The 27,970-nt window shown below is 41.8% G+C and overlaps 1 protein-coding gene across 2 annotated transcripts in view; it reads right to left on the reverse strand.

Moving 5' to 3' along the window:
- The window catches only part of nhlrc2 (NHL repeat containing 2), a 54,979-nt gene that overhangs the window by 19,473 nt on the left and 7,536 nt on the right, over positions 1-27,970 (reverse strand). The window contains exons 3-6 of one of the 2 annotated variants that reach the window (XM_024387340.2): positions 20,867-20,916; positions 20,026-20,431; positions 11,848-11,969; positions 11,566-11,695 (exon numbers count right to left, since the gene is read on the reverse strand). In XM_024387340.2, coding sequence (XP_024243108.1) covers positions 11,566-11,695; positions 11,848-11,969; positions 20,026-20,431; positions 20,867-20,916 — 708 coding nt within the window. The remainder of the gene's footprint in view (positions 1-11,565; positions 11,696-11,847; positions 11,970-20,025; positions 20,432-20,866; positions 20,917-27,970) is intronic. The other variant, XM_024387341.2, reaches the window with a different exon arrangement.

Raw genomic sequence — 27,970 nt, forward strand, 5'->3', positions numbered from 1 at the left:
GAGGGAGGAGTAGATAAGTCTTTATTGGTCCACTAGTTTTGGAGTGACGATTCATCGTAACCAAATCAATGAGCAGGATAGACAGAGGAAGGTGGAAAACTGAAAAAAAAAGCATACTACAATTATTATTATTATTTTTTTTTTTTATCTTGACAGATTGTAAATGACTTTTATATTACTGTTTTATATCATTATGTCCTCTTGGTATGAATAGAATAGTTTTTATTTCCTTGCAGCTCTGTGTACGAGAAGAGTGTCATTATTTAGTGGACTGCAATAGACTGTAGGAATGTGCACTCCCAACAACTCAATGCCTCTCCTGACTGATAAGAAGTCCTATGATATGAGATATCCTGGGTGATGGAAAAGTACTGAAGTACATCTTTGTGGAAGGGAGGGGGTGAGAGCTAAGGGTATAAAGTGGACACTGCAATTTATTCAAGGTATGTATTCAGCTGTACATCTTCTCTGAGTAAATATTTGAAACGTCACTGGGAGTTTGGGCTCTTTTGTATGATATGTTTATTGTATATTGGTCTTCTTATTAAATGCCGTTTTCAGCAGGATTTCAAGCTTAAGGAACAGGTTTGGGAGGAAGGAGAATCAGGAGTGGAGGAGGGCAGCCAATAAATAAAGGTACGTTTGTATCCTACCAATTCCTCATGTGCCCCTTAAGGGCCATCTACCCATTCTGTTTGTCAACCTGTCGTGAGCCTTGAGATTGTTGAATCAAAGTATCTGTGGAGAGTGAAGTTTTAAAATGTTTAAGCGAATCGGCAATATGGCCATTTAGGAAAAATCCTGTGTGTGCTTGTGACAGGTGGATGCATCCTCTCCGTAACTAGTGGATAGAACCATTGTTATTAAATCTGAGGCCAGTTTATTAGTGGATAGCTCTAGGGATAGAGAAGTATCTTATGTATAGGATTCCACCGGAGATAAAAACTAGATCGTATGCGCATAGTTCTGAGGTGGGAAGTTTGTTGAGACTATACATCAACAAGCCTCCACCAAAACAGACAGCGGGCGGTGTGATTGATTCCCATGTTTATGTGCTACCTATGAGAAGACTCCCAAAGAATCTCTATGATGTGGTCTTGGTGATTGGAGTCACCCGTGTAAGGGACATGCCCATCAAGGCACTGCATCTCAGTGCAAAAGGCTTCACTGCAGTCCATGGTTCGAATCTAGGCTGCATCACATCTGGCCGTGATTGGGAGTCACATAGGGCGGTGCACAATTGGCCCAGCGTCGTCCTGGTTTGGCCAGGGTAGGCAGTCATTGTAAATAAGAATTTGTTCTTAACTGACTTGCCGAGTTAAATAAAAATCAATGGATAGCTCTGGGTGAGGAAGAGTCTTAGGGCAGGTCTTCCAGGGCAGGACCTCACCGAAAAATGTGTTTGAAGTCATATAGACTGCGCAGGGTAAAACGTACCAATGTTATTGGTAGATGCTACCTACTAGAAGATCCCTTAATGATCTATATTGGCTATTTGGCCCCAGTGGGGTAAACAAACCTATTATATAGTTCCCATATACAAAAATGTTGTCAGTGGTTTTGGCATGTTCATTGTAGACAGTTGGGTGAAGTAGCCAGTGCATTTAGGCCTTATTAGTGTATGGTCAAGGGGTGGGAATTGTATCTAACAGATTACGAAGGAGAATATATAGAAAATATTCCTAAAATGTATGAATCCAGAAATTCAGACTGGAAAATTAACAATTAGTGAGTGGTGATCAAAGTATTATCAAAGGATGCACTATAAAAGCAGCACAATATAACCCACAATTGTGAATTAAAGTAGTTTTAGATGGAGTCACTGCTTATTGGGAAAAAACTTGGGTTCCTATTTATGAATATGATGGGAATGAGAGACATTGTGTAGATTTGGTGACTATACATTCAATTCATCGAACTTTTACATTCAACCATCGAGAAGTCTATTTGTAAAAATAAGTAGAGGCAAGAATAGAGAGCTTGGTGGTAATATGGCTCTTCCTGCTTCCCAATCTGTGGGATGTTATGCTGCAGAGTCTAAAACACACAGCAAAAAGTAGGCCCCTTTGCTATTATGTAAATAGTTCATTTTGAAACAACATTCCTCAATTCAAAATCACCCACCAAGTGTAAAGAGACTAAAACATGACTGGAAACTACGCAGAAAGCGTTAGGAGAAAGTGACCAGCTTATCGCTGGTCTCCTACCAAAGATGAATGTATCACGGTACTTTGCTATGTGCATTGTTCCTAAGCACACCAAACATCTTTGTTGTTGTCGTCTGAGTCTGTTGCATCTTTCTTGTAGTCTGTTTTGTCACAAAATTCTAAGTGATCCATCTCTTTGACTCAGTATATAGTGATTAGATTCATTTCACAGCATAACCACACAAAATAAAAAAGTCCAATCAATGGACAGTATAGGTTGGATGTGTGCAAAATGCATAGGCTACAGGTTAAAGTGCATACGGTTGTGAAAGTGGCTGTCTCATTGATCTAGGCCAATTTGGACTGGTCACGACCAGCTACAGTGACTGTCAATCATCAAATCATTGGATTGAGGGAAAAAAAAAAAGACTGATCTTGCATATGAAATCGAATAAACAAAAACATGAAGAACGGCCCATGTATCATTCTGTGTTGTCTGGAAGCCGAATATTAAGTGGCCAAAACGTACAGTGGATAAGTTGAACCAGAAGTCGAAAATAAATTTGAATAATCAAATCATTATTCCGTTTCTCGTAATTCAATATTTCCTTTAGACACTGAAAACAAAAACTCAAATTGTTTGTGTTGTTTGATTTCAGAATCATCTCAAATAAACCAGGAATGACCATATACTTGTTTTTTACATTGTAATATTAATTGGCCAAAACATACACGGACATTATTGCAAGGTGAAACATGTATTTCTAAATGAAACAGTTACTACAGAAAGAATTCAGACCCTTGACCTTTTCCACATTTTGTTACATTACAGCTTTATTGCAAAATGTATTAAATAATTTTTTTAACCTCATCAATCTACACACAATACCCCATAATTACAAATCAAAAACAGTTTGACATTTCTGCACATTTAGTCAGAATAAAAAACAGAAATAACAAATTTACACAAGCATTCAGACCCTTTACTCAGTACTTTGTTAAAGCACCTTTGGCAGCGATTACAGCCGAGTCTTCTTGAGAATGATGCTTCAAGCTTGGCACACCTGTATTTGGGGAGTTTCTCTCATTCTTTTCTGCAGATCCTCTCAAGCTCTGTCAGGTTGGATGGGGAGTGTCACTGCACAGCTATTTTCAGGTCTCTCCAGAGATGTTTGACCAGGTTCAAGTCCGGGCTCTAGCTGGGCCACTCAGGGGCATTCAGAGACTTGTCCCAAAGCCACTCCTGCGTTGTCTTGGCTGTGTGCCTATAATCGTTGTCCTGTTGGAAGGTGAACCTTTGTCCCAGGTTGAGGTCCTGAGCGCTCTGGATACGTAAAAAAAAAAATCAAAGACATCTCTGTACTTTGCTCCGTTCATCTTTACCTCGATCTTGACTAGTCTCCCAGTCCCTGCCGCTCAAAAACATCCCCACAGCATGATGCTGCCACCACCATGCTTCACTGTAGGGATGGTGCCAGGTTTCCTCCAGATGTGACGCTTGGCATTCAGGCCAAAGAGTTCAATCATGGTTTCATCAGACCAGAAAATAGAGAGTCTTTAGGTGCCTTTTGGCAATCTCCAAGCGGGCTGTCATATGCCTTTTACCTAGGAGTAGCTTCTGTCTGGCCACTCTACCATAAAGGCCTTATTCATGGAGTGCTGCAGAGATGGGAGAAGCTTCCAGAAGGATAACCAACTCCACAGAGGAACTCTGGACCTTTGTCAGAGTGACCATCAGGTCCCCCGATTGCTCAGTTTGGCCATGCAGCCAGCTCTAGGAAGAGACTTGGTGTCTCCAAACTTCTTTCATTTAAGAATGGAGGCAACTGTGTTCTTGGGGACCAGAATAATTTTTTTGTACCCTTCCCCAGATCTGTGCCTTAACAATACTGTCTCGGAGCTCTATGGACAATTCCTTTGACTTCATGGTTGGGTTTTTGCGCTGACATGCACTGTCAAATGTGGGACCTTATATAGCATCCTTCACTCATGCTGCCAAACATACCCTTGTAAAACTGACCATCCTACCAGTCCTCGACTTTGGCGATGTCATTTACAAAATAGCCTCCAATACCCTACTCAACAAATTGGATGCAGTCTATCACAGTGCAATCCGTTTTATCACCAAAGCCCCATATACTACCCACCATTGCGACCTGTACGCTCTCGTTGGCTGGCCCTCGCTTCATACTCGTCGCCAAACCCACTGGCTCCATGTCATCTACAAGACCCTGCTAGGTAAAGTCCCCCTTATCTCAGCTCGCTGGTCACCATAGCATCTCCCACCTGTAGCACACGCTCCAGCAGGTATATCTCTCTAGTCACCCCCAAAACCAATTCTTTCTTTGGCCGCCTCTCCTTCCAGTTCTCTGCTGCCAATGACTGGAACGAACTACAAAAATCTCTGAAACTGGAAACACTTATCTCCCTCACTAGCTTTAAGCACCAACTGTCAGAGCAGCTCACAGATTACTGCACCTGTACATAGCCCACCGATAATTTAGCCCAAACAACTACCTCTTTCCCAACTGTATTTAATTTTAATTTATTTATTTAGCTCCTTTGCACCCCATTATTTTTATTTCTACTTTGCACATTCTTCCATTGCAAAACTACCATTCCAGTGTTTTACTTGCTATATTGTATTTACTTTGCCACCATGGCCTTTTTTGCCTTTACCTCCCTTCTCACCTCATTTGCTCACATTGTATATAGACTTGTTTATACTGTATTATTGACTGTATGTTTGTTTTACTCCATGTGTAACTCTGTGTCGTTGTATCTGTCGAACTGCTTTGCTTTATCTTGGCCAGGTCACAATTGTAAATGAGAACTTGTTCTCAACTTGCCTACCTGGTTAAATAAAGGTAAAATAAATAAATAAATATAGACAGGTGTGTGCCTTTTCCAAATCATGTCCAATCAATTGAATTTACCACAGGTGGACTCCAATCAAGTTGTAGACACATCTCAAGGATGATCAATGGAAGCAGGATGCACCAAATTCAAGTCTCATAGCAAAGGGTCTGAATACTTATGTAAATAAGGCATTTCTGTTTAATACATTAGCAAAATTCTCTAAAACCCTGTTTTCGCTTTGTCATTATGGGGTATTATGTGTAGATTGATGAGGAAAATGTTTTATTGAATCTATTTTACAAGAGACTGACAAGTTTCAGCAGAAAGTTATTTGTTTCTGGCCATTTTGAGCCTGTAATCGAACCCACAAACGCTGATGCTCCAGATACTCAACTAGTCTAAAGAAGGCCAGTTTTATTGCTTCTTTAAATCAGGACAACAGTTTTCAGCTGTGCTAACATAATTGCAAAAGAGTTTTCTAATGTCAATTTCCCTTTTAAAATGATCAACTTGGATTACCTAACACAACGTGCCATTGGAACACAGGAGTGATGGTTGCTGATAATGGGCCTCTGTACACCTATGTAGATATTCAACTAAAAATCAGCCGTTTCCAGCTACAATAGTCAATTACAACATTAAACAATGTCTACACTGTATGTCTGATCAATTCAATGTTATTTTAGTGGACAAAAAATGTGCTTTTCTTTCAAAAACAAGAACATTTCTAAGTGACCCCAAACTTTTGAACAGTAGTGTATATTTCCCTCTGTCTGTAAATGTACAATCTGCCAGTCGATGTGTGCTAAGTTAAGGGTCTTGAATTCGAGTGATAGTGCTTCACGTTGAGTCTGTCATTCTAAATTTGGGTTGAATAAGTTATCAATAGTTCTAACGATGATTCGGAAAGGCTAGGAGAGAGAGAGAGCACAAAGTGAGGGGAGGGTGCAGTGCTCCAATCTATGGAGTCTAGAGAGGGTTTCCTCCCAGGATAGTAGGGGTGTTGTAGTTGGGCTAACCACGACAGTAGGGGTTTTGTTTTACCATATATCATCGTAATCTTGTTAAAGCGCATCAATACATATGGCTTTCTGGGTGATACAGTACAGTTAATTAAGGCTTGTAGTCTGCGTCTTGCTTTGACACCCGAGGATGAGCATAAGGTTTTTATTCTAAGAGAAATTAAACTGTTCAATTATATTGAACTCCCAACCAGTCACGTTGTGCAGCCCCATTATGGGCTTTTAGCAGGACAATAGACTCTTACCAACACCTCTCTGTATTTTGATACTTTGTGCAAGGCAATTGATTAGCATTAAAAACTTTGTGTATGGGGTCTCCCGAGTGGCGCAGCGGTCTAAGACACTGCATCGCAGTGCAAACGGCGTTGCTACAGATGCTGGTTCGATACCGTGCCGGCCACGACCGGGACACCCATGAGGTGACGTACAATTGGCCCAGCGTCATCCGGTTTAGGGGAGGGTTTTGGCTGGCCAGGATGTCTTTGAAAACAAAATTATCTCCAAAATATCGTTATTTTTTAAATAAAAAATTTAGAATCCTCTAAATGTAATTATTTGCAGAGAGCCATATAGATTGCAAAATAGTTGAGAAGAGATTTGATGGGACATGGTTTATGAATTGACATGAAGTTTTCCGTTCCTCCTGAACAATAGTGTAAGAATTGCTAGTTCTCGGTCTTGCACGCACACCCAAAAAAAAGAGACACTTATTATTATTTTATTTTTGTTTCTACTTGATCAGAACAATCTTTAACTGGACTGTAGCATATTACTTACAAAAAAATACATGAGAAGTGCACATTTGTAAATCCCAAACTATAAAAATAAGGCAACGGTGGGCTTTTGGTTTCTCTCCCTCTAAAAACAGAGATAAATCATTTAAAATAACAAACTGGCTTTAATTGACAAATTAGTAAGAATGTCTCACCCCATGTTCAAGAAAGTCCTTTTTCTTGCTCACTTTCAGAAACAAAATCATCTCCAAAATATCATTATTTTTTAAACAAAGCGATTATAAATTTAAAATTATATAAAAACTCCTTAGATATTCTCACATATCAGATTTGCCCTAACGAAAAATGCCCCTTAGATATTAATTTAGAATGCTCCAATCCTCTAAATTTAATTATTGGCGGAGAGTCACATCATTGAACTTTTTTTTTTTTTGATTTACTGTAGGTGACATGAGTCTCACTAGTGTTGAGTAATGTGCTGTTAAGTGTGTAGGTCTTTTTTTAAATTAAATAAGCATATTGAAGTTAGAGGCAATAGGATTTGAAGCATTTGTCTACTCGCGTGTGGTCAACTATTTTAGCACCGTTTCCCGCTGCTCTGAGACAAGCATGGGGACTGGTCTTGATAAATCAATTCGATTTTTATTTTCACTGAATCTCTGTTTGGGTATTGGTTAGACTACAATTAGGGTGTGGAAATGTTCTTAGTACTGTAGCCTAGCCCCGACCGTCACGTTGTACAGCGTCATATTTTCCTAACGGAGGGTTTCGTTTTACGTTTTTCTTGGAATAGAAACACCATAATATTACTCTAATTAATTAAGCAACATTTCTTAAACTCAATCCCATATTCTATGTTCTTAAAAAAAAAGGTTTGAAATTCTCTAATTCTCTAAGCTTCTCAAAGACACCCTCTGGTGGTCAAACTAGCACTAAATTGCATTAATGGCAACAATGGCTGACAATTAAATAACGTGCCATAGAATTCTACAGCAGCCCGCAATGTGTGCTGCAGTATGACAACTTTTACAGGAAGAAACACTGTAGGATGTCATTGGAGATGTTGGTGGCTAGAAAACCGGGTATGAATTGGGAGACAGGTAGGGAATATCTGAAAGATTCAGTCCTAAATCTATCAGTGAACTGCAAAGGCAATAGGAGATCAGGAGCAGGAGACCGATTCAGTGCAATAGCTATTCTCACGGCAGTCGCTGTAGGGACAGTAACTGGAGGAGCAGTAGTAGTGATGAAGTATGCTATAGTAAAAGCATGGAACTGGACTACGGTGCAAATGAGGGGGATTTTGAAGTATGCATCATGGGCAGTGTTAGTGGTAGCAGGGGTTACCTTGATAGCATTGTGGGGATATCACCTTCTGAGGGCATTGACATTGAAACGTATATACAGTGCTGAATTGGCTCAAGATAAAGTAAAGTTGATTAAGGTCACCACACGTGTATATTGGGTGGCCCTGGAAGAAGAAGGAGATGGGGGCCGAAGGGATGATATGGCGTGAGAACACCTTTTGTAACCTGTGACTTAACGGGGAAGACTGGTTGAAAGCATGAGGTTTTTTTAGGACCTTAATTTTTGTGGAACCCAGCAGAAAAGCATCCCGAAGGTATAGAGTCAGGTTAAGCGAGAGTGGGAATTATCATCTTTGCATATCTTAATGCATTATTAATACTTTTGTTTTGGGTTTCCTTTTGCTTTTCAAGTCTTGCGCTATAACTCTCTTAGGAACCAGAAGGAGGATATGGGGAGTTTCAAAAGCTCCAGCTGAAATGTCATTATCAGTTGTCTGACGAGAGATGGAAATATACAAATCAACTGAATGTTAATCAGGTTTTATAAAAATGTTTCATTTCTAAGTAATTTCCAAGTTTATATAATGTTGAAGAGTATGGAGATATTATTCAAAAAAGAGGGACTGTTGGATTCTAGCTTGAAATATACTTATTCATGTTACCGTAAGAGAGATTACTGATTACGGTACATGTTTAATGAATGTATATGTTGGAGACAATGGAGAGATAACAACTAGGTGTATGGAAAGTTACTGAGTGAGTAAGGCAGAGACCTTACATTCTGTTAGAACATGTTATTGTTGAATCTCAATGATCCTAGGGAGAGAGGAAAGGGGTAACCGTCTGGTTTCAGTCACTGATAAGGGTTGGATAGCCGTGAGTTAGGAAGCAGTGAGAAATGGGGGCCGAGGTCATGTCAAATGAAGTGAGAAGGAACAGTCACCACTTCAGTTCCTGCCTAGCAACAGAGATGTATTGAGTTGCAAGGAGTGGACTCTGCCTAGGAGGAGGGTATAAATATATGTGCTTGTGTAAACACATCTTTGTCTTTTCAGCTGTTTGACCCAGTGGGTGAATAAACTTGGTTTGAGCTTTGACTAGTTGTCCGTTAGGTTCTGACAAACACCGTGAAAAACTAACAATTGTTTAAGGACAATACATTTTTTTTAAAGGAAATAAATAAAATTGCAGATGGCCAAATTGTCCAGAGCTGCATATCGTATGTCCCGATTTTGCACATCAGTACCATTCTCTCACTCCTTACGCGCTGCGCTGCCTAAGGAGAAGGAGAGAGCGAGAGACGAGCCTTGAGCTACTGTTGATTGCAAAGATGGAGGACTTCTTCATTGAAATAAAATGAAAGTTGGAGAGTATGCAAATAGTGAAAAGCCTACAAGTGGAATGTCCTCCGTATGAACAAGTGTTAATATTGCGGCGTATAAAGATAAGAACTTTCAGGTAGGATGCAAGTTAGGAACTTAATTTACACTTTTCTTTCATTTATATAATAAATCGGATCATTGTTATAATAATAAAACAAATTATTTTAAATATGAAAAAAAAAAAAAAGTTCCCAAATGGCATCCTACTCCTAGCGATTTGCACAGTAGCCTTGTATCCTTGTTATTGTAGGCCTGTTCACTTAAAAAAATATATGTTGACCTTTATTTAACTAGGCAAGTCAGTTAAGAACAAATTCTTATTCACAATGATGTCCTACACCGGCCAAACCTGGACGACGCTGGGCCAATTGTGCACCGCCCTTTGGGACTCCCAATCGCTGCCAGTTGTGATACAGCCTGGATTCGAACCAGGGTGTCTAATGACACCTCTAGCACTGAGATGCAGTGCCTTGGACCACTGCGCCACTCGGGAGCCCTTTATTAATCAAGTTCCAGTTCTTTAAAGAGTTCTTTAAAGATGCTAAATGTGTTTTGTTTCATTCTCTTAATAATTTTTTTGTTGGCTAAATGGTAGCGGCACTAGCATTTCTTGATAATTGCTGCAATATCGCCTGTTCAAAACTTTGTGAAGGTTTAAACCAGTTCCCAAGTGTTGTGTTTCATTCTGTTGAGCCATTTTCTTTGGCCAAATGAAGTCCAACTGAAATGTTGTATTTGTCACAATATACCATCCTGTTTGTATTTTTCCTATAAGTAATGTTTTGACTTACTTTTGATATTGCCCTAATAAAGTTCAGAAACTTTAGTGAAGGTATGGTGTGGTTATTAGCCTATTATACTGCAGGCCTATGATATGAAGGCAGTACTCACTGGCGCTCCAATTGACTGACAATTGAACTTGAGTTGAGGAAGAATGTTTTAGTGCTACCAGAGTTACTTCTATAATCTAACATTTTAATGCTTATCTTTATAAAAAATATTCATATTGAAAATGAATGAATTAGCCTATGCCTATTTCCGTTTAGCAGTAGCCTATCTGACAAGGATAAAGAAATGCATGTCGGTGTCGTAGCATGCCGCCGGCATATCTCCATCTCTTGCTCTCTGGGCCTAAGCTTCTCTTCCTTTACATTTCGTTTTTAAACATTAATATCATATAGTGTACGCCTAAGTCTATGCATGCAATGCCCTGATGCATTTAGTGCTCAAATCCCCGACAGCTGAACCAGGACATGGACATTTATTGTTTTAGGAAAGTAAAAACCAATAAAACAATAGTCTATAAAAGTTTAACATATGCTACACATCGAAACAAAAACTTATTTTTGTATTTTGTTATAGGCCATTAAGGACAAGAAAATGTGGTTCATTTGGCCAATATCCCTTATTTATTGACGGTGCTGGCTGTGTGGGTGGATCCCCTAATGGGTTACGCACCCAATGCATAATAAAAATGTCAATTTTTTAGGAACACAAGCAGACAAGCTCTATTTAACTTCAAGTTACTTCTAGGGATGCTTATTTTTGTCATCATTTTTTTGTTGATAGAATAGTTGTATTTACAAGGTTTGGCTGCACTTCTATCACAATAAATATAATTGTACATTTCACAGGAAGAAAAACAATATCTCACCTGGGCCGCAAACAGTGAAAAGTACCTGGAGCCAGGCTGTGAGCTATTGGTTCAGTTGAAATCTGGCGCGTTTTAGTAACTCTGAATAGCATATCGTGCCGTTTGACTTCTGTTAAGGCCATTTCCAATAAAACGTATTTGATCACGTTTGTAATTAAATGATGCAGAATGTGTTACCAGACATAATCACTGCCACCTGGTCAGGTTAGCATAAGGCTAAATGAGCCAGGTTATGTAATGGGAACAGCTAATATGTAGCATTTTATCATGTGCAAATACGTCCAATGACTGATTGGTTGATGCGCATTTTGAGATGAAAAAAAAAGTACCTAATGTTCGCAAGTATAGACCCAGTGGTTTTGAATCTGTTGTATTTAATTTGGTACTTAGTCACCCCAAGTTGGATCAATTTAAATCCATTCTAAGCGGAGACCTACCAGTAAGTTGGCTCTAGACTTACCTGCAGTCCCAAGGGCCAAGTCCCAGGGTGAGCTGATAGGCTGCTGGGGTCCCATGGCCCCTCCCTCCATGTCTGTGCCTTGAAATCCCACTCCTGCCAGGGTGCTGACCTGTCCCTCTAACAAGTCAATCTGAGAGCGAGAGTGAGCGAGAGATTGGACAGTAATAAAGATTAAAGAGTCTGAGGAGGTTCTATTTGGAAGTATTGGTCTTTTGACCAATCAGATCAGATCTTTTGCCAATAAAAAGGCAAAAGGACATTATTGGGCACCCTCTTTCTTACCTTTCTGATCAGATGGTTTTCAGTGTCGGCCACAAAGACAGTATCTCCTTTGATGACAATCCCCTGTGGGGAGCAGAAGGTTGCTTCGTCGAGATTACCGTCTTTCCTACCACTCTCAGGCCCTGTGACATCACAGGATGACAGGTATGGAAGACTTCATTTGGGGTGCATGTCAATAGTCTAAAGAGGCCTTTTAAGTTAGTATTTTCTTCATTTGCATTGACATGTCAAAGACAGGTTGGAGTACAGACCCTTGCCTCCTAGCTAACAGACTATACATACCATTACATTTCTATACAAACACAGCATCTGGATAAACTTGCGCTGCCATCACATCTTTCATTAGGTAGCAGTCTCTAGTAAAACAAGGTTAACAAAATTTAATATTACCAATAAATAGACAAATGGCATTTACGCGTAAATGAGCGAGTTCATTAGAACGTGCGTTGAAGATGTCGTTCCCATAGCAACGATTAAAACATTCCCAAACCAGAAACCGTGGATTGATGGCAGCATTCGCGTGAAACTGAAAGCGCGAACCACTGCTTTTAATCAGGACAAGGTGACTGGAAACATGACCGAATACAAACAGTGTAACTATTCCCTCCGCAAGGCAGTCAAACAAGCGAAGCGTCAGTATAGAGACAAAGTAGAATCTCAATTAAACGGCTCAGACACAAGAGGTATGTTGCAGGGTCTACAGTCAATCACGGATTACAAAAAGAAAACCAGCCCAGTCACGGACCAGGATGTCTTGCTCCCAGGCAGAATAAATAACTTTTTTGCCTGCTTTGAGGACAATACAGTGCCACTGACACGGCCCGCAACTAAAACATGCAGACTCTCCTTCACTGCAGCCGACGTGAGGAAAACATTTAAACGTGTCAACCCTCGCAAGGCTGCAGGACCAGACAGCATCCCCAGCCGCGCCCTCAGAGCATGCGCAGACCAGCTGGCTGGTGTGTTTACGGACATATTCAATCAATCCCTATCCCAGTCTGTTGTTCCCACATGCTTCAAGAGGGCCACCATTGTTCCTGTTCCCAAGAAAGCTAAGGTAACTGAGCTAAACGACTACCGCCCCGTAGCACTCACTTCCGTCATCATGAAGTGCTTTGAGAGACTAGTCAAGGACCATATCACCTCCACCCTACCTGACACCCTAGACCCACTCCAATTTGCTTACCGCCCAAATAGGTCCACAGACGATGCAATCTCAACCACACTGCACACTGCCCTAACCCATCTGGACAAGAGGAATACCTATGTGAGAATGCTGTTCATCGACTACAGCTTGGCATTTAACACCATAGTGCCCTCCAAGCTCGTCATCAAGCTCAAGACCCTGGGTCTTGACCCCGCCCTCTGCAACTGGGTACTGGACTTCCTGACGGGCCGCCCCCAGGTGGTGAGGGTAGGCAACAACATCTCCACCCCGCTGATCTTCGTTCTGAGCCATCTCCTGTACTCCCTGTTCACCTACGACTGCGTACCCACGACTGTTACCAACAACGACGAGACGGCCTACAGGGAGGAGGTGAGGGCCCTCGGAGAGTGGTGTCAGGAAAATAACCTCACACTCAACATCAACAAAACTAAGGAGATGATTGTGGACTTCAGGAAACAGCAGAGGGAACACCCACCTATCCACATCGATGGAACAGTAGTGGAGAGGGTAGTAAGTTAAGTTCCTCGGCGTACACATCACAGACAAACTGAATTGGTCCACCCACACAGACAGCATCGTGAAGAAGGCGCAGCAGCGCCTCTTCAACCTCAGGAGGCTGAAGAAATTCGGCTTGTCACCAAAAACACTCAAACTTCTACTGATGCACAATCGAGAGCATCCTGTCGGGGTGTATCACCGCCTGGTACGGCAACTGCTCTGCCCACAACCGTAAGGCTCTCCAGAGGGTAGTGAGGTCTGCACAACGCAACACCGGGGGCAAACTACCTGCCCTCCAGGACACCTACACCACCCGATGTCACAGGAAGGCCATAAAGATCATCAAGGACAACAACTACCCGAGCCACTGCCTGTTCACCCCGCTATCATCCAGAAGGCGAGGTCAGTACAGGTGCATCAAAGCTGGGACCTAGAGACTGAAAAACAGCTTCTATCTCAAGGCCATCAGACTGTTAAACAGCCACCACTAACATTGAGTGGCTGCTGCCAACACACTGACTCAACTCCAGCCACTTTAATAATGGGAGTTGATGGGAAATGTAAAATATATCACTAGCTACTTTAAACAATGCTACCTAATATAATGTTTACATACCCTACATTAATCATCTCATATGTATACGTATATACTGTACTCTATATCATCTACTGCATCCTTATGTAATACATGTATCACTAGCCACTTTAACTATGCCACTTTGTTTACATACTCATCTCATATGTATATACTGCACTCAATACCATCTACTGTATCTTGCCTATGCCGCTCTGTACCATCACTCATTCATATATCTTTATGTACATATTCTTTATCCCCTTACACTTGTGTCTATAAGGTAGTAATTTTGGAATTGTTAGCTAGATTACTTGTTGGTTATTACTGCATTGTCGGAACTAGAAGCACAAGCATTTCGCTACACTCGCAATAACATCTGCTAACCATGTGTATGTGACAAATAAAATTTGATTTGACCTATGAGGACCAACATATAATATCAGATTGGGTGTCAAATGAAAGCCAAGAGTCTATATTGTGGGGAAATTAAGACAAATACAGTGGGGAGAACAAGTATCTGATACATTGCCGATTTTGCAGGTAATCCTACTTACAAAGCATGTGGAGGTCTGTAATTTTTATCATAGGTACACCTCAACTGTGAGAGACGGAATCTAAAACAAAAATCCAGAAAATCACATTGTATGATTTTTATTAAGTAATTCATTTGCATTTTATTGCATGACATAAGTATTTGATCACCTACCAACCAGTAAGAATTCCAGCTCTCACAAACCTGTTAGTTTTTCTTTAACGACTAGCAATCCCGTATCCGGGAGCGTAATCATAGCCTCAAACGCATTACCATAACGCAACTTTTCCTATTCATGAAAATCGCAAATGAAATGAAATAACTATATTCAAACACAATCTTAGCCTTTTGTTAACAACACTGTCATCTCAGATTTTCAAAATATGCGTTACAGCCAACGCTAGACAAGCATTTGTGTAAGTTTATCATGGCATAATGCTATGCTAGGCTCTGCTGGCAGCAGGCAACATTTTCACGAAAATAAAAAAAGCAACCAAATTAAATAATTTACCTTTGAAGAACTTCAGATGCTTTCACTCAGGAGACTCCCAGTTAGATAGCAAATGTTGCTTTTTTCCAAAAATATTATTTTTGTAGGCGAAATAGCTTCCGTTTGTTCATCCTGCTTGGCTGAGAAATCGACCAAAAAAATACTTCAACTATAACGCCAAACTTTTTTCAAAATTTGCTCAGTTCTGTGGCACTCACAGACAATATCTTTGCAGTTTTGGAAACGTCAGTGTCTTCTTTCCAAAGCTGTCAATTCTATGCATAGTCGAGCATCTTTTCGTGACAAAATATCTTGTTTAAAACGGGAATGTTTTTCATCCAGAAATTAAAATAGCGCCCCCTATATCGAGGAGGTTAAGAAGCCCTCCTGTTCTCCACTCATTACCTGTATTAACCGCACCTGTTTGAACTCGTTACCTGTATAATAGACACCTGTCCACACACTCAATCAAACAGACTCCAACCTCTCCACAATGGCCAAGACCAGGGAGCTGTGTAAGGACATCAGGTATAAAATCGTAGACCTGCACAAGGCTGGGATGGGCTACAGGACAAATCGGCAAGCAGCTTGGTGAGAAGACAACAACTGTTGGCGCAATTATTAGAAAATGGAAGAAGTTCAAGATGACGGTCAATCACCCTCAGTCTGGGGCTCCATGCAAGATCTCACCTCGTGGGGCATCAATTATCATGAGGAAGGTGAGGGATCAGCCCAGAACTACACGGCAGGACCTGGTCAATGACCTGAAGAGAGCTGGGACCACAGTCTCAAAGAAAACCATTAGTAACACACTACGCAGTCATGGATTAAAATCCTGCAGCGCACGCAAGGTCCCCCTGCTCAAGCAAGCGCATGTCCAGGCCCGTCTGAAGTTTGCCAATGACCATCTGGATGATCCAGAGGAGGAATGGGAGAAGGTCATGTGGTCTGATGAGACAAAATAAGAGCTTTTTGGTCTAAACTCCACTAGCCGAGTTTGGAGGAAGAAGAAGGATGAGTACAACCCCAAGAACACCATCCCAACCGTGAAGCATGGAGGTGGAAACATCATTCTTTGGGGATGCTTTTTTGCAAAGGGGACAGGATGACTGCATCGTATTGAGGGGAGGATGGATGGGGCCAGGTATCGCGAGATCTTGGCCAACAACCTCCTTCCCTCAGTAAGAGCATTGAAGATGGGTCATGGCTGGGTCTTCCAGCATGACAACGACCCGAAACACACAGCCAGGGCAACTAAGGAGTGGCTCCGTAAGAAGCATCTCAAGGTCCTGGAGTGGCCTAGCCAGTCTCCAGACCTGAACCTAATAGAAAATCTTTGGAGGGAGCTGAAAGTCCGTATTGCCCAGCGACATCCCCAAAACCTGAAGGATCTGGAGAAGGTCTGTATGGAGGAGTGGGCCAAAATCCCTGCTGCAGTGTGTGCAAACCTGGTCAAGAACTACAGGAAACGTATGATCTCTGTAATTGCAAACAAAGGTTTCTGTACCAAATATTAAGTTCTGCTTTTCTGATGTATCAAATACTTATGTCATGAAATAAAATGCAAATTAATTACTTAAAAATCACACTGTGATTCTCTGGATTTTTGTTTTAGATTCCGTCTCTCACAGTTGAAGTGTACCTATGATAAAAATTACAGACCTCTACATGCTTTGTAAGTAGGAAAACCTGCAAAATCGGCAGTGTATCAAATACTTGTTCTCCCCACTGTATGCATACTATTATTAGTATTGGATAAAAAAAAAACACTGAAGTTTCTAAAACTGTTTGAATTATGTCTGTGAGTATAACAGAACTCATATGGCAGGCAAAAACCTGAGAAAAATCCAAACAGGAAGTGGGAAATCTGAGGTTAGTAGATTTTCAAAGCTTGGCCTACTGAATACAGTGTCTATGGAGTCAAGTGGCACTTCCTACGGCTTCCACTAGATGTCAACCATCTTTAGAAACAGGTTTCAGGCTTCTGCTATAATGGAGGACGGAATGGGAGCTGAATGAGTCTGTGGTCTGGCAGTGTCTCAGGCTCGTGACGCGAGCTCCCGACAGAGTTAGCTCTCGTACCATTGCTTTTACTCAGACAATGAAATTCTCCAGTTGGAACCTTATTGATGATTTATGTTAAAAACATCCTAAAGATTGATTCCATACATCATTTGGCTTGTTTCTACGACCTGTAACGGAACTTTGAGTTTTTGTCTGGACGAAGTGCTCACGCCTCATGAAGATGGATTACTGGGCTGAACACGCTAACAACAAGTGGCTATTTGGACAATGATGGAACAAATCAGTAATTTATTGTCGAACTGGGATTCCTGGGAGTGCCTTCTGATGAAGATCAAAGTTGTGTTATTTCCAACTTCTGTTGACTCCAACATGGCAGATATTTCTTTGGATGGATTGGGCTCTGAGCGCAGTTCTCAGATTATGCTTTTTCCGGTAAAGTAAAAAAAAAAATCAGAGCGGTTGCATTAAGGAAAAGTCTCTTTAATTCTGTGAATAACACTTGTATCTTTTATCAATGTTTATTATGAGGATTTCTGCAAAATCACCAGATGTTTTGGAATTAAAACATTATCTCATGTAACGCGCCAATGTAAACTGAGATTTGTGGATATAAATATGCACATTATCGAACAAAGCATACATGTATTGTGTAACATGATGTCCTATGAGTGTCATCTGATGAAGATCAAAGGTTAGTGATTAATTTGATCTATATTTCTGCTTTTTGTGACTCCCATCTTTGGCTGGAAAAATGGCTGTGTTTTTTCAACTTGGCTCTGACCTAACATAATCATATGTTGTGCTTTTGCTGTAAAGCCTTTTTGAAATTGGACACGATGGGTAAATTAACAAGAAGCTTATCTTTCATTTGCTGTATTGGACTTGTTAATGTGTGAAAGTTACACATTTCTAAAAAATATTTTTGAATTTCGTGCACTTCCTTTTCAGTGGAATGTTGTCGAGGGGTTCCGCTGTTGATTGTGGCCTGTGAAATGTTGTCCCACTCCTCTTCAATGGCTGTGCGAAGTTGCTGGATGTTGGTGTGAACTGGAACACGCTGTTGTACACATTTATCCAGAGCATCCCAAACATACTCAATGGGTGACATGTCTGGTGAGTATGCAGGCCATTGAAGAAATGGAACATTTTCAGCTTCCAGGAATTGTGTACATATCCTTATGACATGGGGCCGTGCATTATCATGCTGAAATATGAGGTTATGGCGGCGGCTGAATGTTACGACAACGGGCTTCAGGATCTCTTCACGGTATCTCTGTGCATTCAAATTGCCATCAATAAAATGCAATTGTGTTCGCTGCCCATAAATGTACACGGAGAGCTAACATTGATGACATGCATGTCAATCTCTCCTGGCTCAAAGTGGAAGAGATTGACTTCATCATTACTTGTTTTTGTAAGAGGTGTTGACAAGCTGAATGTACTGAGCTGTCTGTTTAAAATACTAGCACATAGCTCGGACACCCATGCATACCCCACAAGACATACCACCAGAGGTCTCTTCACAGTCCCCAAGTCCAGAACAGACTATGGGAGACACACAGTACTACATAGAACCATGACTACATGGAACCCAATTCCACATCAGGTAACTGATGCAAGCATTAGATTTAAAAATTTGATTTAAAAAGCAGGTAAAAATACACCTTATGGAACATCGGGGACTGTGAAGACACACACATACATACATTGTTGAATGTTGGTATTGAACATTTTGTGTTGTGGTTATGTGGTGGTGTAGAGATGTTATATGATGTACCGTTTTATCTTTAGCTCATTCAGTACAAACATAGTTCACCATTTTATATGTAATGTGGATGCTTTGGTGTGTTTCGACCCCAGGGAGAGTAGCATCTGCTTTGGCAGCAGCTAATGGGGATCCATAATACATAGAAATACCATGACCCCATGGCCAAATGGGGCACTCTGTCCACAACATTGACATCAACAAACCGCTCGCCCACATGACGCCATACACAAGGTCCACGGTTGTGAGGCCGGTTGGACATACTGCTAAATTCACAAAAATGACATTGATGGCGGGTTAGGGTAGAGAAATTAACATTCCCTGCAGTCAGCATGCTAATTGCACGCTCCCTCAAAACTTGAGACATCTGTAGCACTGTGTTGTGTGACAAAACATTTTAGAGGGGGCTTTTGTCTGCAGCACAAGATGCACCTGTGTAATGATCATGCTGTTTAATCAGCGTCTTGATATGCCACACTTGTCAGGTGGATGGGATTACCTTGGCAAAGGCACAAAACAACCGTAAGTTTTTGTTAAACCGGTACTGGTTACCTTCAGACGAGTCCCGTCACACTTGTGGGGGTAGTACAGCAAAACACCACCGCTTTCCACAGTGAGGTCACTTTAGTTTGCAGCCCAAACGGTTCAGACGCTAAAAACAGAAGATGGCACATCGACGGTACCGACTTCAAACTAGTTCACTGCCACTTGTGGGAGTTGTGGAGCATTTTTTTGTGAGAACACTGATTTTCAGGATGTCTCATGGTCTGATTAAAACCGCTCTAGCTGCATCTGACACACCAGTGCGTCAAATGACTCTAGGGGGTTAACAATTCTTTAACACTGCTCCATTTCTGATTCCTGATGTCAAAGCAGGGGTTAAGGTGTTGTTGGACATAAAAATCCCCTAATAGGTTTGCTACATAAATATGTCTAAGATTCTTCTGACACCCCACCCTTCAACTGGGTCAGAAAATACAGCATGTTCTATTCCCCACGGGTATATTTGGATTTCTCACCACAAGCTCTGTCAAGCCTTGAGGCGATCATAGAATTAGAGTGTGTAAAACGGGCATCCCCATTCATCTGATTTATTTTGAGGCGATGCTCATTCAGCCCTTACCTCCTATAGAGTAAAGCACCAGCCCAATGTTGGACACCACAAGTACCCGATGATGGCCCGTATCTGCTATAGCCAGTCTCTTCCTACTGGAATCCACTGCTACCTTCCCAGGAAACGAAAGAAGCGATGGGGGCAGAGAGTCCCTGTAAAGCTTGGTCCCCACAAGGTGGTCACTGAGCAGGACCTGGTCCCTGTAGTGTCGAAGGGAGGTGTTGGTGAAGAGCGCTAGGCGCTCACGGTGGCCCTCTCCCACCAGCGAGAAGAGCAGGTTGCCCCTGGGCCCAATGAGCACCAGGGTGGGCCAACAGGCCACCTCCAGCTCATGCCACAGCCGAGCGTCTCCATCGTTCACCACCGGGTGGGTAATGTTGTAGCGGAGCACAGCGCTCTGCACGTTCTGCAGCACCTTGAACAGGAGGTCAAATCCATTCCACTTAGTAAAACATTTTATGGTTAAAGGTTAACTTGAATTATAATATTACTTGCTGTTTTCATACACACACAGACTTTGGATTTGTTTTCCTACTTAGCTACTACCTCCAACAACTAACATTTCAATGTTGTGCAAATAAGATATTTCTACCATTCACTTTTATTGTTTTTGTTCAGTGCCAATGTGAGCAAATAGTACTTGTGACTATGCACACACACCCATAGTGTGGATTGCAATCTGGCCTGGTCCTGTTCCAGAGTAGTTTTGAGTCAAGGAATTTCTAAAGTACCATGACTTAAATGGTGTGTAAACTATCCCTTTAATAATGGAGAAGCTGTGTTGCAATATTAATGAAGAATGTAATTATTAAGATCACATATCTTCAAATAAAACATGACAATGGCTTACCTTTTCGTTGGGGAACTTGGCAGAGTGGACACCCACGATAACAAGCCCATCTTAAAAAAGAAAAACAGATGGAAAGAGAGAATGTGAAAGAGGGAAAATAAGTCATGAACAATTATATCCCCTTTATACCCAAACTATATCCCGATATCTTTACCATACAGTCTCCTTTATACCGCCTTTTCTTTATATGTGAAAGGTGTAGCCAGGAACAAACGCGGTAGATTAAATTCCGCCAACGGCTCTGAAAACCGAGCCCTAAAAAAAATTCTAGGCTTTGGGATGACGCTCAATTGTGAGGCAATTACAAAGCAATTACAAAGCTTCACAGAAATGCTTTTAATGCATTTATTCTCTCCTTTTAAAATGTAAACGCATCAAAAAAAGAAACGTCCTATCACGGTCAACTGCGTTTATTTTCAGCAAACTTACCGTGTAAATATTTGTATGGACGTAACAAGATTCAACAACTGAGACAAACTGAACAAGTTCCACAGACATGTGACGAATAGAAATGGAATAATGTGTCCCTGAACAAAGGGGCAGGTCAAAATCAAAAGTAACAGTCGGTATCTGGTGTGGCCCCCAGCTGCATTAAGTACTGCAGTGCATCTCCTCCTCATGGACTGCACCAGATTCTCCAGCCCTTGCTGTGAGATCTTATCCCACTCTTCCACCATGGCACCTGCAAGTTCCGGGACATTTCTGGGGGGAATGGCCCGAGCCCTCACCCTCCAATCCAACAGGTCCCAGACGTGCTCAATGGGATTGAGAACACTGACATTCCTGTCTTGCAGGAAATCACACACAGAACGAGCAGTATGGCTGGTGACATTGTCATAATGGAGGGTCATGTCAGGATGAGCCTGCAGGAAGGGTACCACATGGTGGAGGATGTCTTCCCTGTAATGCACAGCGTTGAGATTGAGCTTGTTGTCATTGCAGGCAGTCCAATGATACTGTGACACACCGCCACAGACCATGACGGACCCTCCACCTCCAAATCGATCCCGCTCCAGAGTACAGGCCTCGGTGTAACGTTCATTCCTTTGATGAAACGCAAATCCGACCATCACCCTGGTGAGACAAAATCGCGACTCTTCAGTAAAGAGCAATTTTTGCCAGTCCCATCTGGTCCAGTGACGGTGGGTTTATGCCCATAGGCGACGTTGTTGCCAGTGATGTCTGGTGAGGACCTGCCTTACAATAGGCCGGATAGTCTGAGCACTGATGGAGGGATTGTGCGTTCCTGGTGTAACTCGGGCAGATGTTGTTGCCATCCTGTACCTGTCCCGCAGGTGTGATGTTCGGATGTACCATTCCTGTGCAGGTGTTGTAACACATGGTCTACTGCTGCAAGGACGGTCAGCTGTCCGTCCTGTCGTCGCTGAGTTTATGTAGTTCTGTCCTTATGTAGTTCTGTCCTATTAATGTTCACTATTATGTCATGTTTAGTCAACTGTCTGCTGCTGCTATTACAAAAATTAGATGGCGAGGCCATTTGTTAGTAAGCTATCTATCGTAATTTCCGGACTATAAGCCGCTACTTTTTTCCCCACACTTTGAACCTCGCGGCTTATACAATGGCGCGGCTAATTTATGGATTTTTCTTGCTTTCACAAGATTCATGCCGCCAAAATACTGAGCACCGTCACATAATGTGGTGTAAATCGAGCGCGCTCAAACGTCATCATTCTGATTACGGTAGTCATTTTGTCACCCTCATCATGGCAAAGACACGGAGAAATGCATATGATGCAGCTTTCAAGTTGAAGGCGATCGATCTGGCTGTTGGAAAAGGAAATAGAGCTGCTGCACAGGAGCTTGGCCTTAATGAGTCGATGACAAGACGTTGGAAACAGCAGCGTGAGGAACTGACTCAGTGCAAAAAGACAACAAAAGCTTTCAGAGGGAAGAAAAGCAGATGGCCCGAACTAGAAAATGAGCTTGAAGACTGGGTCAACACAGAGAGCAGACGGCCGAGGTGTTTCAACTGTGCAGATCCGACTGAAAGCAAAAACAAAATCGCCACCGCAATGAAGTTTGAGGATTTTAGAGGTGGACCATCGTGGTGTCTAAGATTTATGATACGTAAAGGCCTGTCCATCAGGGTACAGAGGAGTCTGTGTCAGCAGCTCCCTCCCGACTACGAGGAAAAAGTTTCAAACTTCCGCAAATTCACTGATGCAAAGATAGCGGAACATTCCATTGGCCCGCACGACATCATAAATATGGATGAGGTTCCTCTGACGTTTGACCTGCCTCTCACTCGGACTGTCAACAGGAAAGGCGAATCATCCGTCACGTTGAAAACAACTAGGCATGAAAAAACGCACTTCACCTGTGTTCTGAGCTGCATGGCATCGGGAGAAAAGCTTCCACCGATGTTGATTTTTAAACGCATGACGATGCCAAAAGAAAAATTCCCGAGAGGAATTGTTATGAAAGTCAACAAGACAGGATGGATGACGGAAGGCCTAATGCATGAATGGCATACGGAGTGTTACGGCAAGCGACCGGGAGGATTCTTTCACAAGAACAAGGCATTGCTCGTGTTGGACAGCATGAGGGCCCACATAACAGATTCTGTGAAAGAAGCCATCAAGAGGACAAACTCAATTCCAGCTGTGATTCCTGGGGGCACAACAAAGTATTTGCAGCCACTCGACATCAGTGTAAATCGTGCATTTAAGGTGGCGCTCAGTGTTCAGTGGGAGGCTTGGATGACAAGTGGGGAGAAATTCTTCACTTAAAACGGGCCGCATGCGAAGAGCAACTTATGGTCAAGTCTGCCAGTGGGTCCTGACAGCGTGGAGAATTGTCAAAAAATCCACTGTCATCAACGAGTTTCGAAAGGCTGGACTGCTGCGTGTTGAAGAGGGCAGCATGAGCTCAGCGGGGAATTTGCCTCCGGATGAAAGTGACGAGAGCGACAATGAAAACGATCCAACATCGGATGAAGCAATTCTGAGGCTATCCAACTCCGACACCGAAGGAGATGACTTCAATGGTTTCAGTGCACAGGAGGAGGAAGATAGTGACCAATGACATTCTTGGTAGGCTACTGTTTACTGCTATTTTAAAAATTTTTTTGTAACAAGCAGTGTTTCGTTTAAAAGCCTATTTATTTTTGTTACAAGCCGTATTTCGTTAAAGCCTATTTATTTTTGTTACAAGCCGCGTTTCGTTTAAAAGCCTATTTATTTTTGTTACAAGCCGCGTTTCGTTTAAAAGCCTATTTATTTTTGTTACAAGCCGTGTTTCGTTAAAGCCTATTTATTTTTGTTTACAAGCCATGTTCCGTTAAAGCCTATTTATTTTTGTAACAAGCCGTGTTTCGTTTAAAGGCTGTGTAAAGTTAATTTGTTTCAATGTACCGGTAGGCACCTGCGGCTTATATACATGTGCAGCTTATATGTACAAAATACTTTTTTCTTTTAATTCAGTGGGTGCGGCTTATATTCAGGTGTGCTTAATAGTCCAGAAATTACGGTATGTGCATAATATCTAACAAGCAGAGAGAGGGTAGGAAAAAGATTAAACATGGATCTGCATACTTTTTTTGACCAAAAAAGCGACACTTGATTTCTACACACAATAGCAAACAGAAGAGTCTAAAGGGCTCTACACAGTCTACGCAACGGATCCGGTTTGTTACTTACTGCCATTGCTGATTAAACAAATATCCTGATGTGGCTCAATTTAAAAAAGGGAGAATCTGCAGTTGCTACATCCATTTTTTTTTTGTTACTTTTAAATTCATGATAAACAGTTTAGGTCCAATATATTGGCACCATTGCACGATTCACTATATATTTGAAAATTAGTTGGAATTGAAAAAAACTGTTCATGTATAGGTTTCATTTAGGAAAATGTACTGGACCTGAAAAATGCATAATTAAAACGTATTTGATATTTACCTTCAAAGTCCAAAAAAGGCCTGGAATAAATTATAAAAAGTGTAAATTACATTTGGTTGGAGGCAAGTGGTTCTTGTTTACTGCGTAATTGATCTCACCTGTGGTAAGTTGCCTACAGGGTGAAAATAGCCATTCAACAGGTTTTGAAAACAGAACATTCTGCTCTTTTCCACTCCATAGTAAAACTTTTTGCTCGCTTTGAGGACAATAAAGTGCCACTGACACGAACTGCTACCAAAGCCTGTGGGCTCTCCTTCTCCGTGGCCAACGTGAGTAAAACGTTTAAAACGTGTTAACCCTCCCAAGGCTGCCGGCCCAGACGGCATCCCTTGTCGCGTCATCAGAGCATGCGCAGACCAGCTGGCGGGTGTGTTTACGGACATATTCAACCAATCCTGATCCCAGTCTGTTGTCCCCACTGCTTAGATGGCCACCATTGTTCCTGTTCCCAAGAAAGCTAAGGTAACTGAACTAAATGACTATCAATCCGTAGCACTCACTTCTGTCATCATGAAGTGCTCTGAGAGACGAGTCAAGGATTATATCACCTCCACCCTACCTGATACCCTAGACCCACTCCAATTTGCTTACTGCCCCAATAGATCCACTGACGATGTAATCGCCATCACACTGCCCTATCCCATTTGGACAAGAGGAATACCCATGTAAGAATGCTGTTCATTGACTACAACTCAGCATTTAACACCATATTACCCTCCAAACTTGTCATTAAGCTCGAGACCCTGGGTCTCAACCCCGCCCTATGCAACTGGGTCCTGGAATTTGACCCCCCCCCCCAGGTGGTGAAGGTAGGAAACAACATCTCCACAAGGGGCTCCAGCATTCTCAGCCCTCTCCTGTACTTCCTGTGCACACAGGACTGCGTGGCCATGCACGCTTCCAACTCGATCATCAAGTTTGCAGACAATAGTACAGTAGTAGGTCTGATTATCAACAATGATGAGACGGCCTACAGGGAGGAGGTGAGGGCCCTCGGAGTGTGGTGTCAGGAAAACAACCTCTCACTCAACGTCAACAAAACAAAGGAGATGACCATGGACAACAGGAAACAGCAGAGGGAGCACCCCTCCATCTGCATCAATGGGACCGCAGTGGAAAGTTCCTCAGCGTACACATCACGGACAAAATGAAATTATTATTATTTTTTTTGAAATTTTACCTTTATTTTACTAGGCAAGTCAGTTAAGAACAAATTCTTATTTTCAATGACGGCCTAGGAACAGTGGGTTAACTGCCTGTTCAGGGACAGAACGACAGATTTGTACCTTGTCAGCTCGGGGATTCGAACTTGCAACCTTTCGGTTACTAGTCCAACGCTCTAACCACTAGGCTACCCTGGTCCACCCACACAGACAGCGTGGTGAAGAAGGCACAACAGCACCTTGATCTCACCTCTTCAACCTCAGGAGGCTGAAGAAATTTGTCTTGCCATCTAAAACACGCTGCCCCACCCTCCTGGTGATGCAGCGTGTGGTACGGCAATTGCACCACCCTCACCCCCCTGGTACAGCAATTGCACCACCCTCAATCGCAAGGCTCTCCAGAGGGTAGCGCGGTCTGCACAACGCATCACCGGGGGCAAACCACCTACCCTCCAGGACACCTACAACGCCCGATGTCACCGGAAGGCCAAAAAGATCATCAAGGACAACCACCACCTGAGCCCCTGCCTGTTCACCCCGCTATCATCCAGAAGGTGAGGTCAGTACGGGTGCATCAAAGCTGGGACCGAGACTGAAAAACAGCTTCTATCTCAAGGCCATCACTAACACAGAGAAGCTTCTGCCTACATACAGACTCAAATCTATGGCCACTTAAATAAATTGACTTAATAAAAAGGTATCACTAGACACTTTAAATAACACCACTTTAATAATGTTTACATATCCTACATTACTCATCTCATTTACTGTACTCTATACCATCTACTGCATCTTGCCTATGCTGCACTCCATCGCTCATCCATATATTTATATGTACATATTCTATTCATCCCTTTACATTTGTGTGTATAAGGTAGTTGTGAATTTGTTAGATTACTGTTAGATATTACTGCATAGTTGGAACAAGAAGCACAAGCATTTTGCTACACTTGCATTAACATCTGTATACCATGTGCATGTGACAAATAAAAATTGACTTGATTTAAAGTGCAAGAGTGCCAATATAATTTCACCACAAGTGTATAGCCATTGATTCTTGAAGAATATAACTTAGAAATGCCTCATGAGCTTAGTTCAACTGTCTAAACCGATAATATAAGCTTGTTTTACCCCTTCGTTTGTAAACAACGTAGTTGTAAACAAACACTGTATAGCCTCAAAACATGGTTAAAACGATCATTTTGATATCATGAAGGTTCAGTCCTTGTATCCATAGCTCAGTCTATGGATTTGAGTGGAAACATTTCTCCAGCCCCATCCATCAGCTGATTACCGAAACAGTGGCTGGGTGTAATTGTGTTAGTGTTTGAACTGCATATTACGATAAGGAAGAACTAACATGTATCATGTAAGCAATTACAAATAGACAACTCTCAATTCAAAGTTCATGGTATAGGAAAAACAATCTAATTAATTTCACTGGTAACTCGAATGGGTCAAATGCACAGAAAGCTTTATCAGATTGCGGTGCATCTCAGAAGCCTCAATGAGAATTTCTTTGGAAAAAAATATAAAAATATATCCTGGAAGTAGTTTAGCGCATCCAAGATTAAATGGTAAATAACAGTTTTCCTGGTTCATTCTTAACTCAGTGTTCACTGAGTCATCAAAGGCAGTACTTAAACAACAGGCCTTTTAAGTATCCTCACAGGGAAAGTGGTGGCCACATGTTTTGGATCATATAAATCGCAGAACTCAACCAAATCTTACATTTGTCTGTCACAAGTGACCTTATACCTTTAAGGATCATACCTTATGGATGGACCAACTCTCATTACATTTTGTTGAATAATTTCATGAATTGATGCTTTGAAGCTTCCTTTCTGCACCTACAGCTTTTCCTATTTTTTAAATAAGAATAGTCAGCAACATGATTCAAGGACAAGGTCACAGAAAAATGTAATACATTTGAGATTGCTCTTTCATTAACTTACCGGAACAATGTGGGATAAAGCTTCTAACACAATGTCACTTCACATGTAGTCCAGACCGTCAGCCATTCT

Source organism: Oncorhynchus tshawytscha, linkage group LG25 (assembly GCF_018296145.1).
Source record: "Oncorhynchus tshawytscha isolate Ot180627B linkage group LG25, Otsh_v2.0, whole genome shotgun sequence".
NCBI lineage: Eukaryota > Metazoa > Chordata > Actinopteri > Salmoniformes > Salmonidae > Oncorhynchus > Oncorhynchus tshawytscha.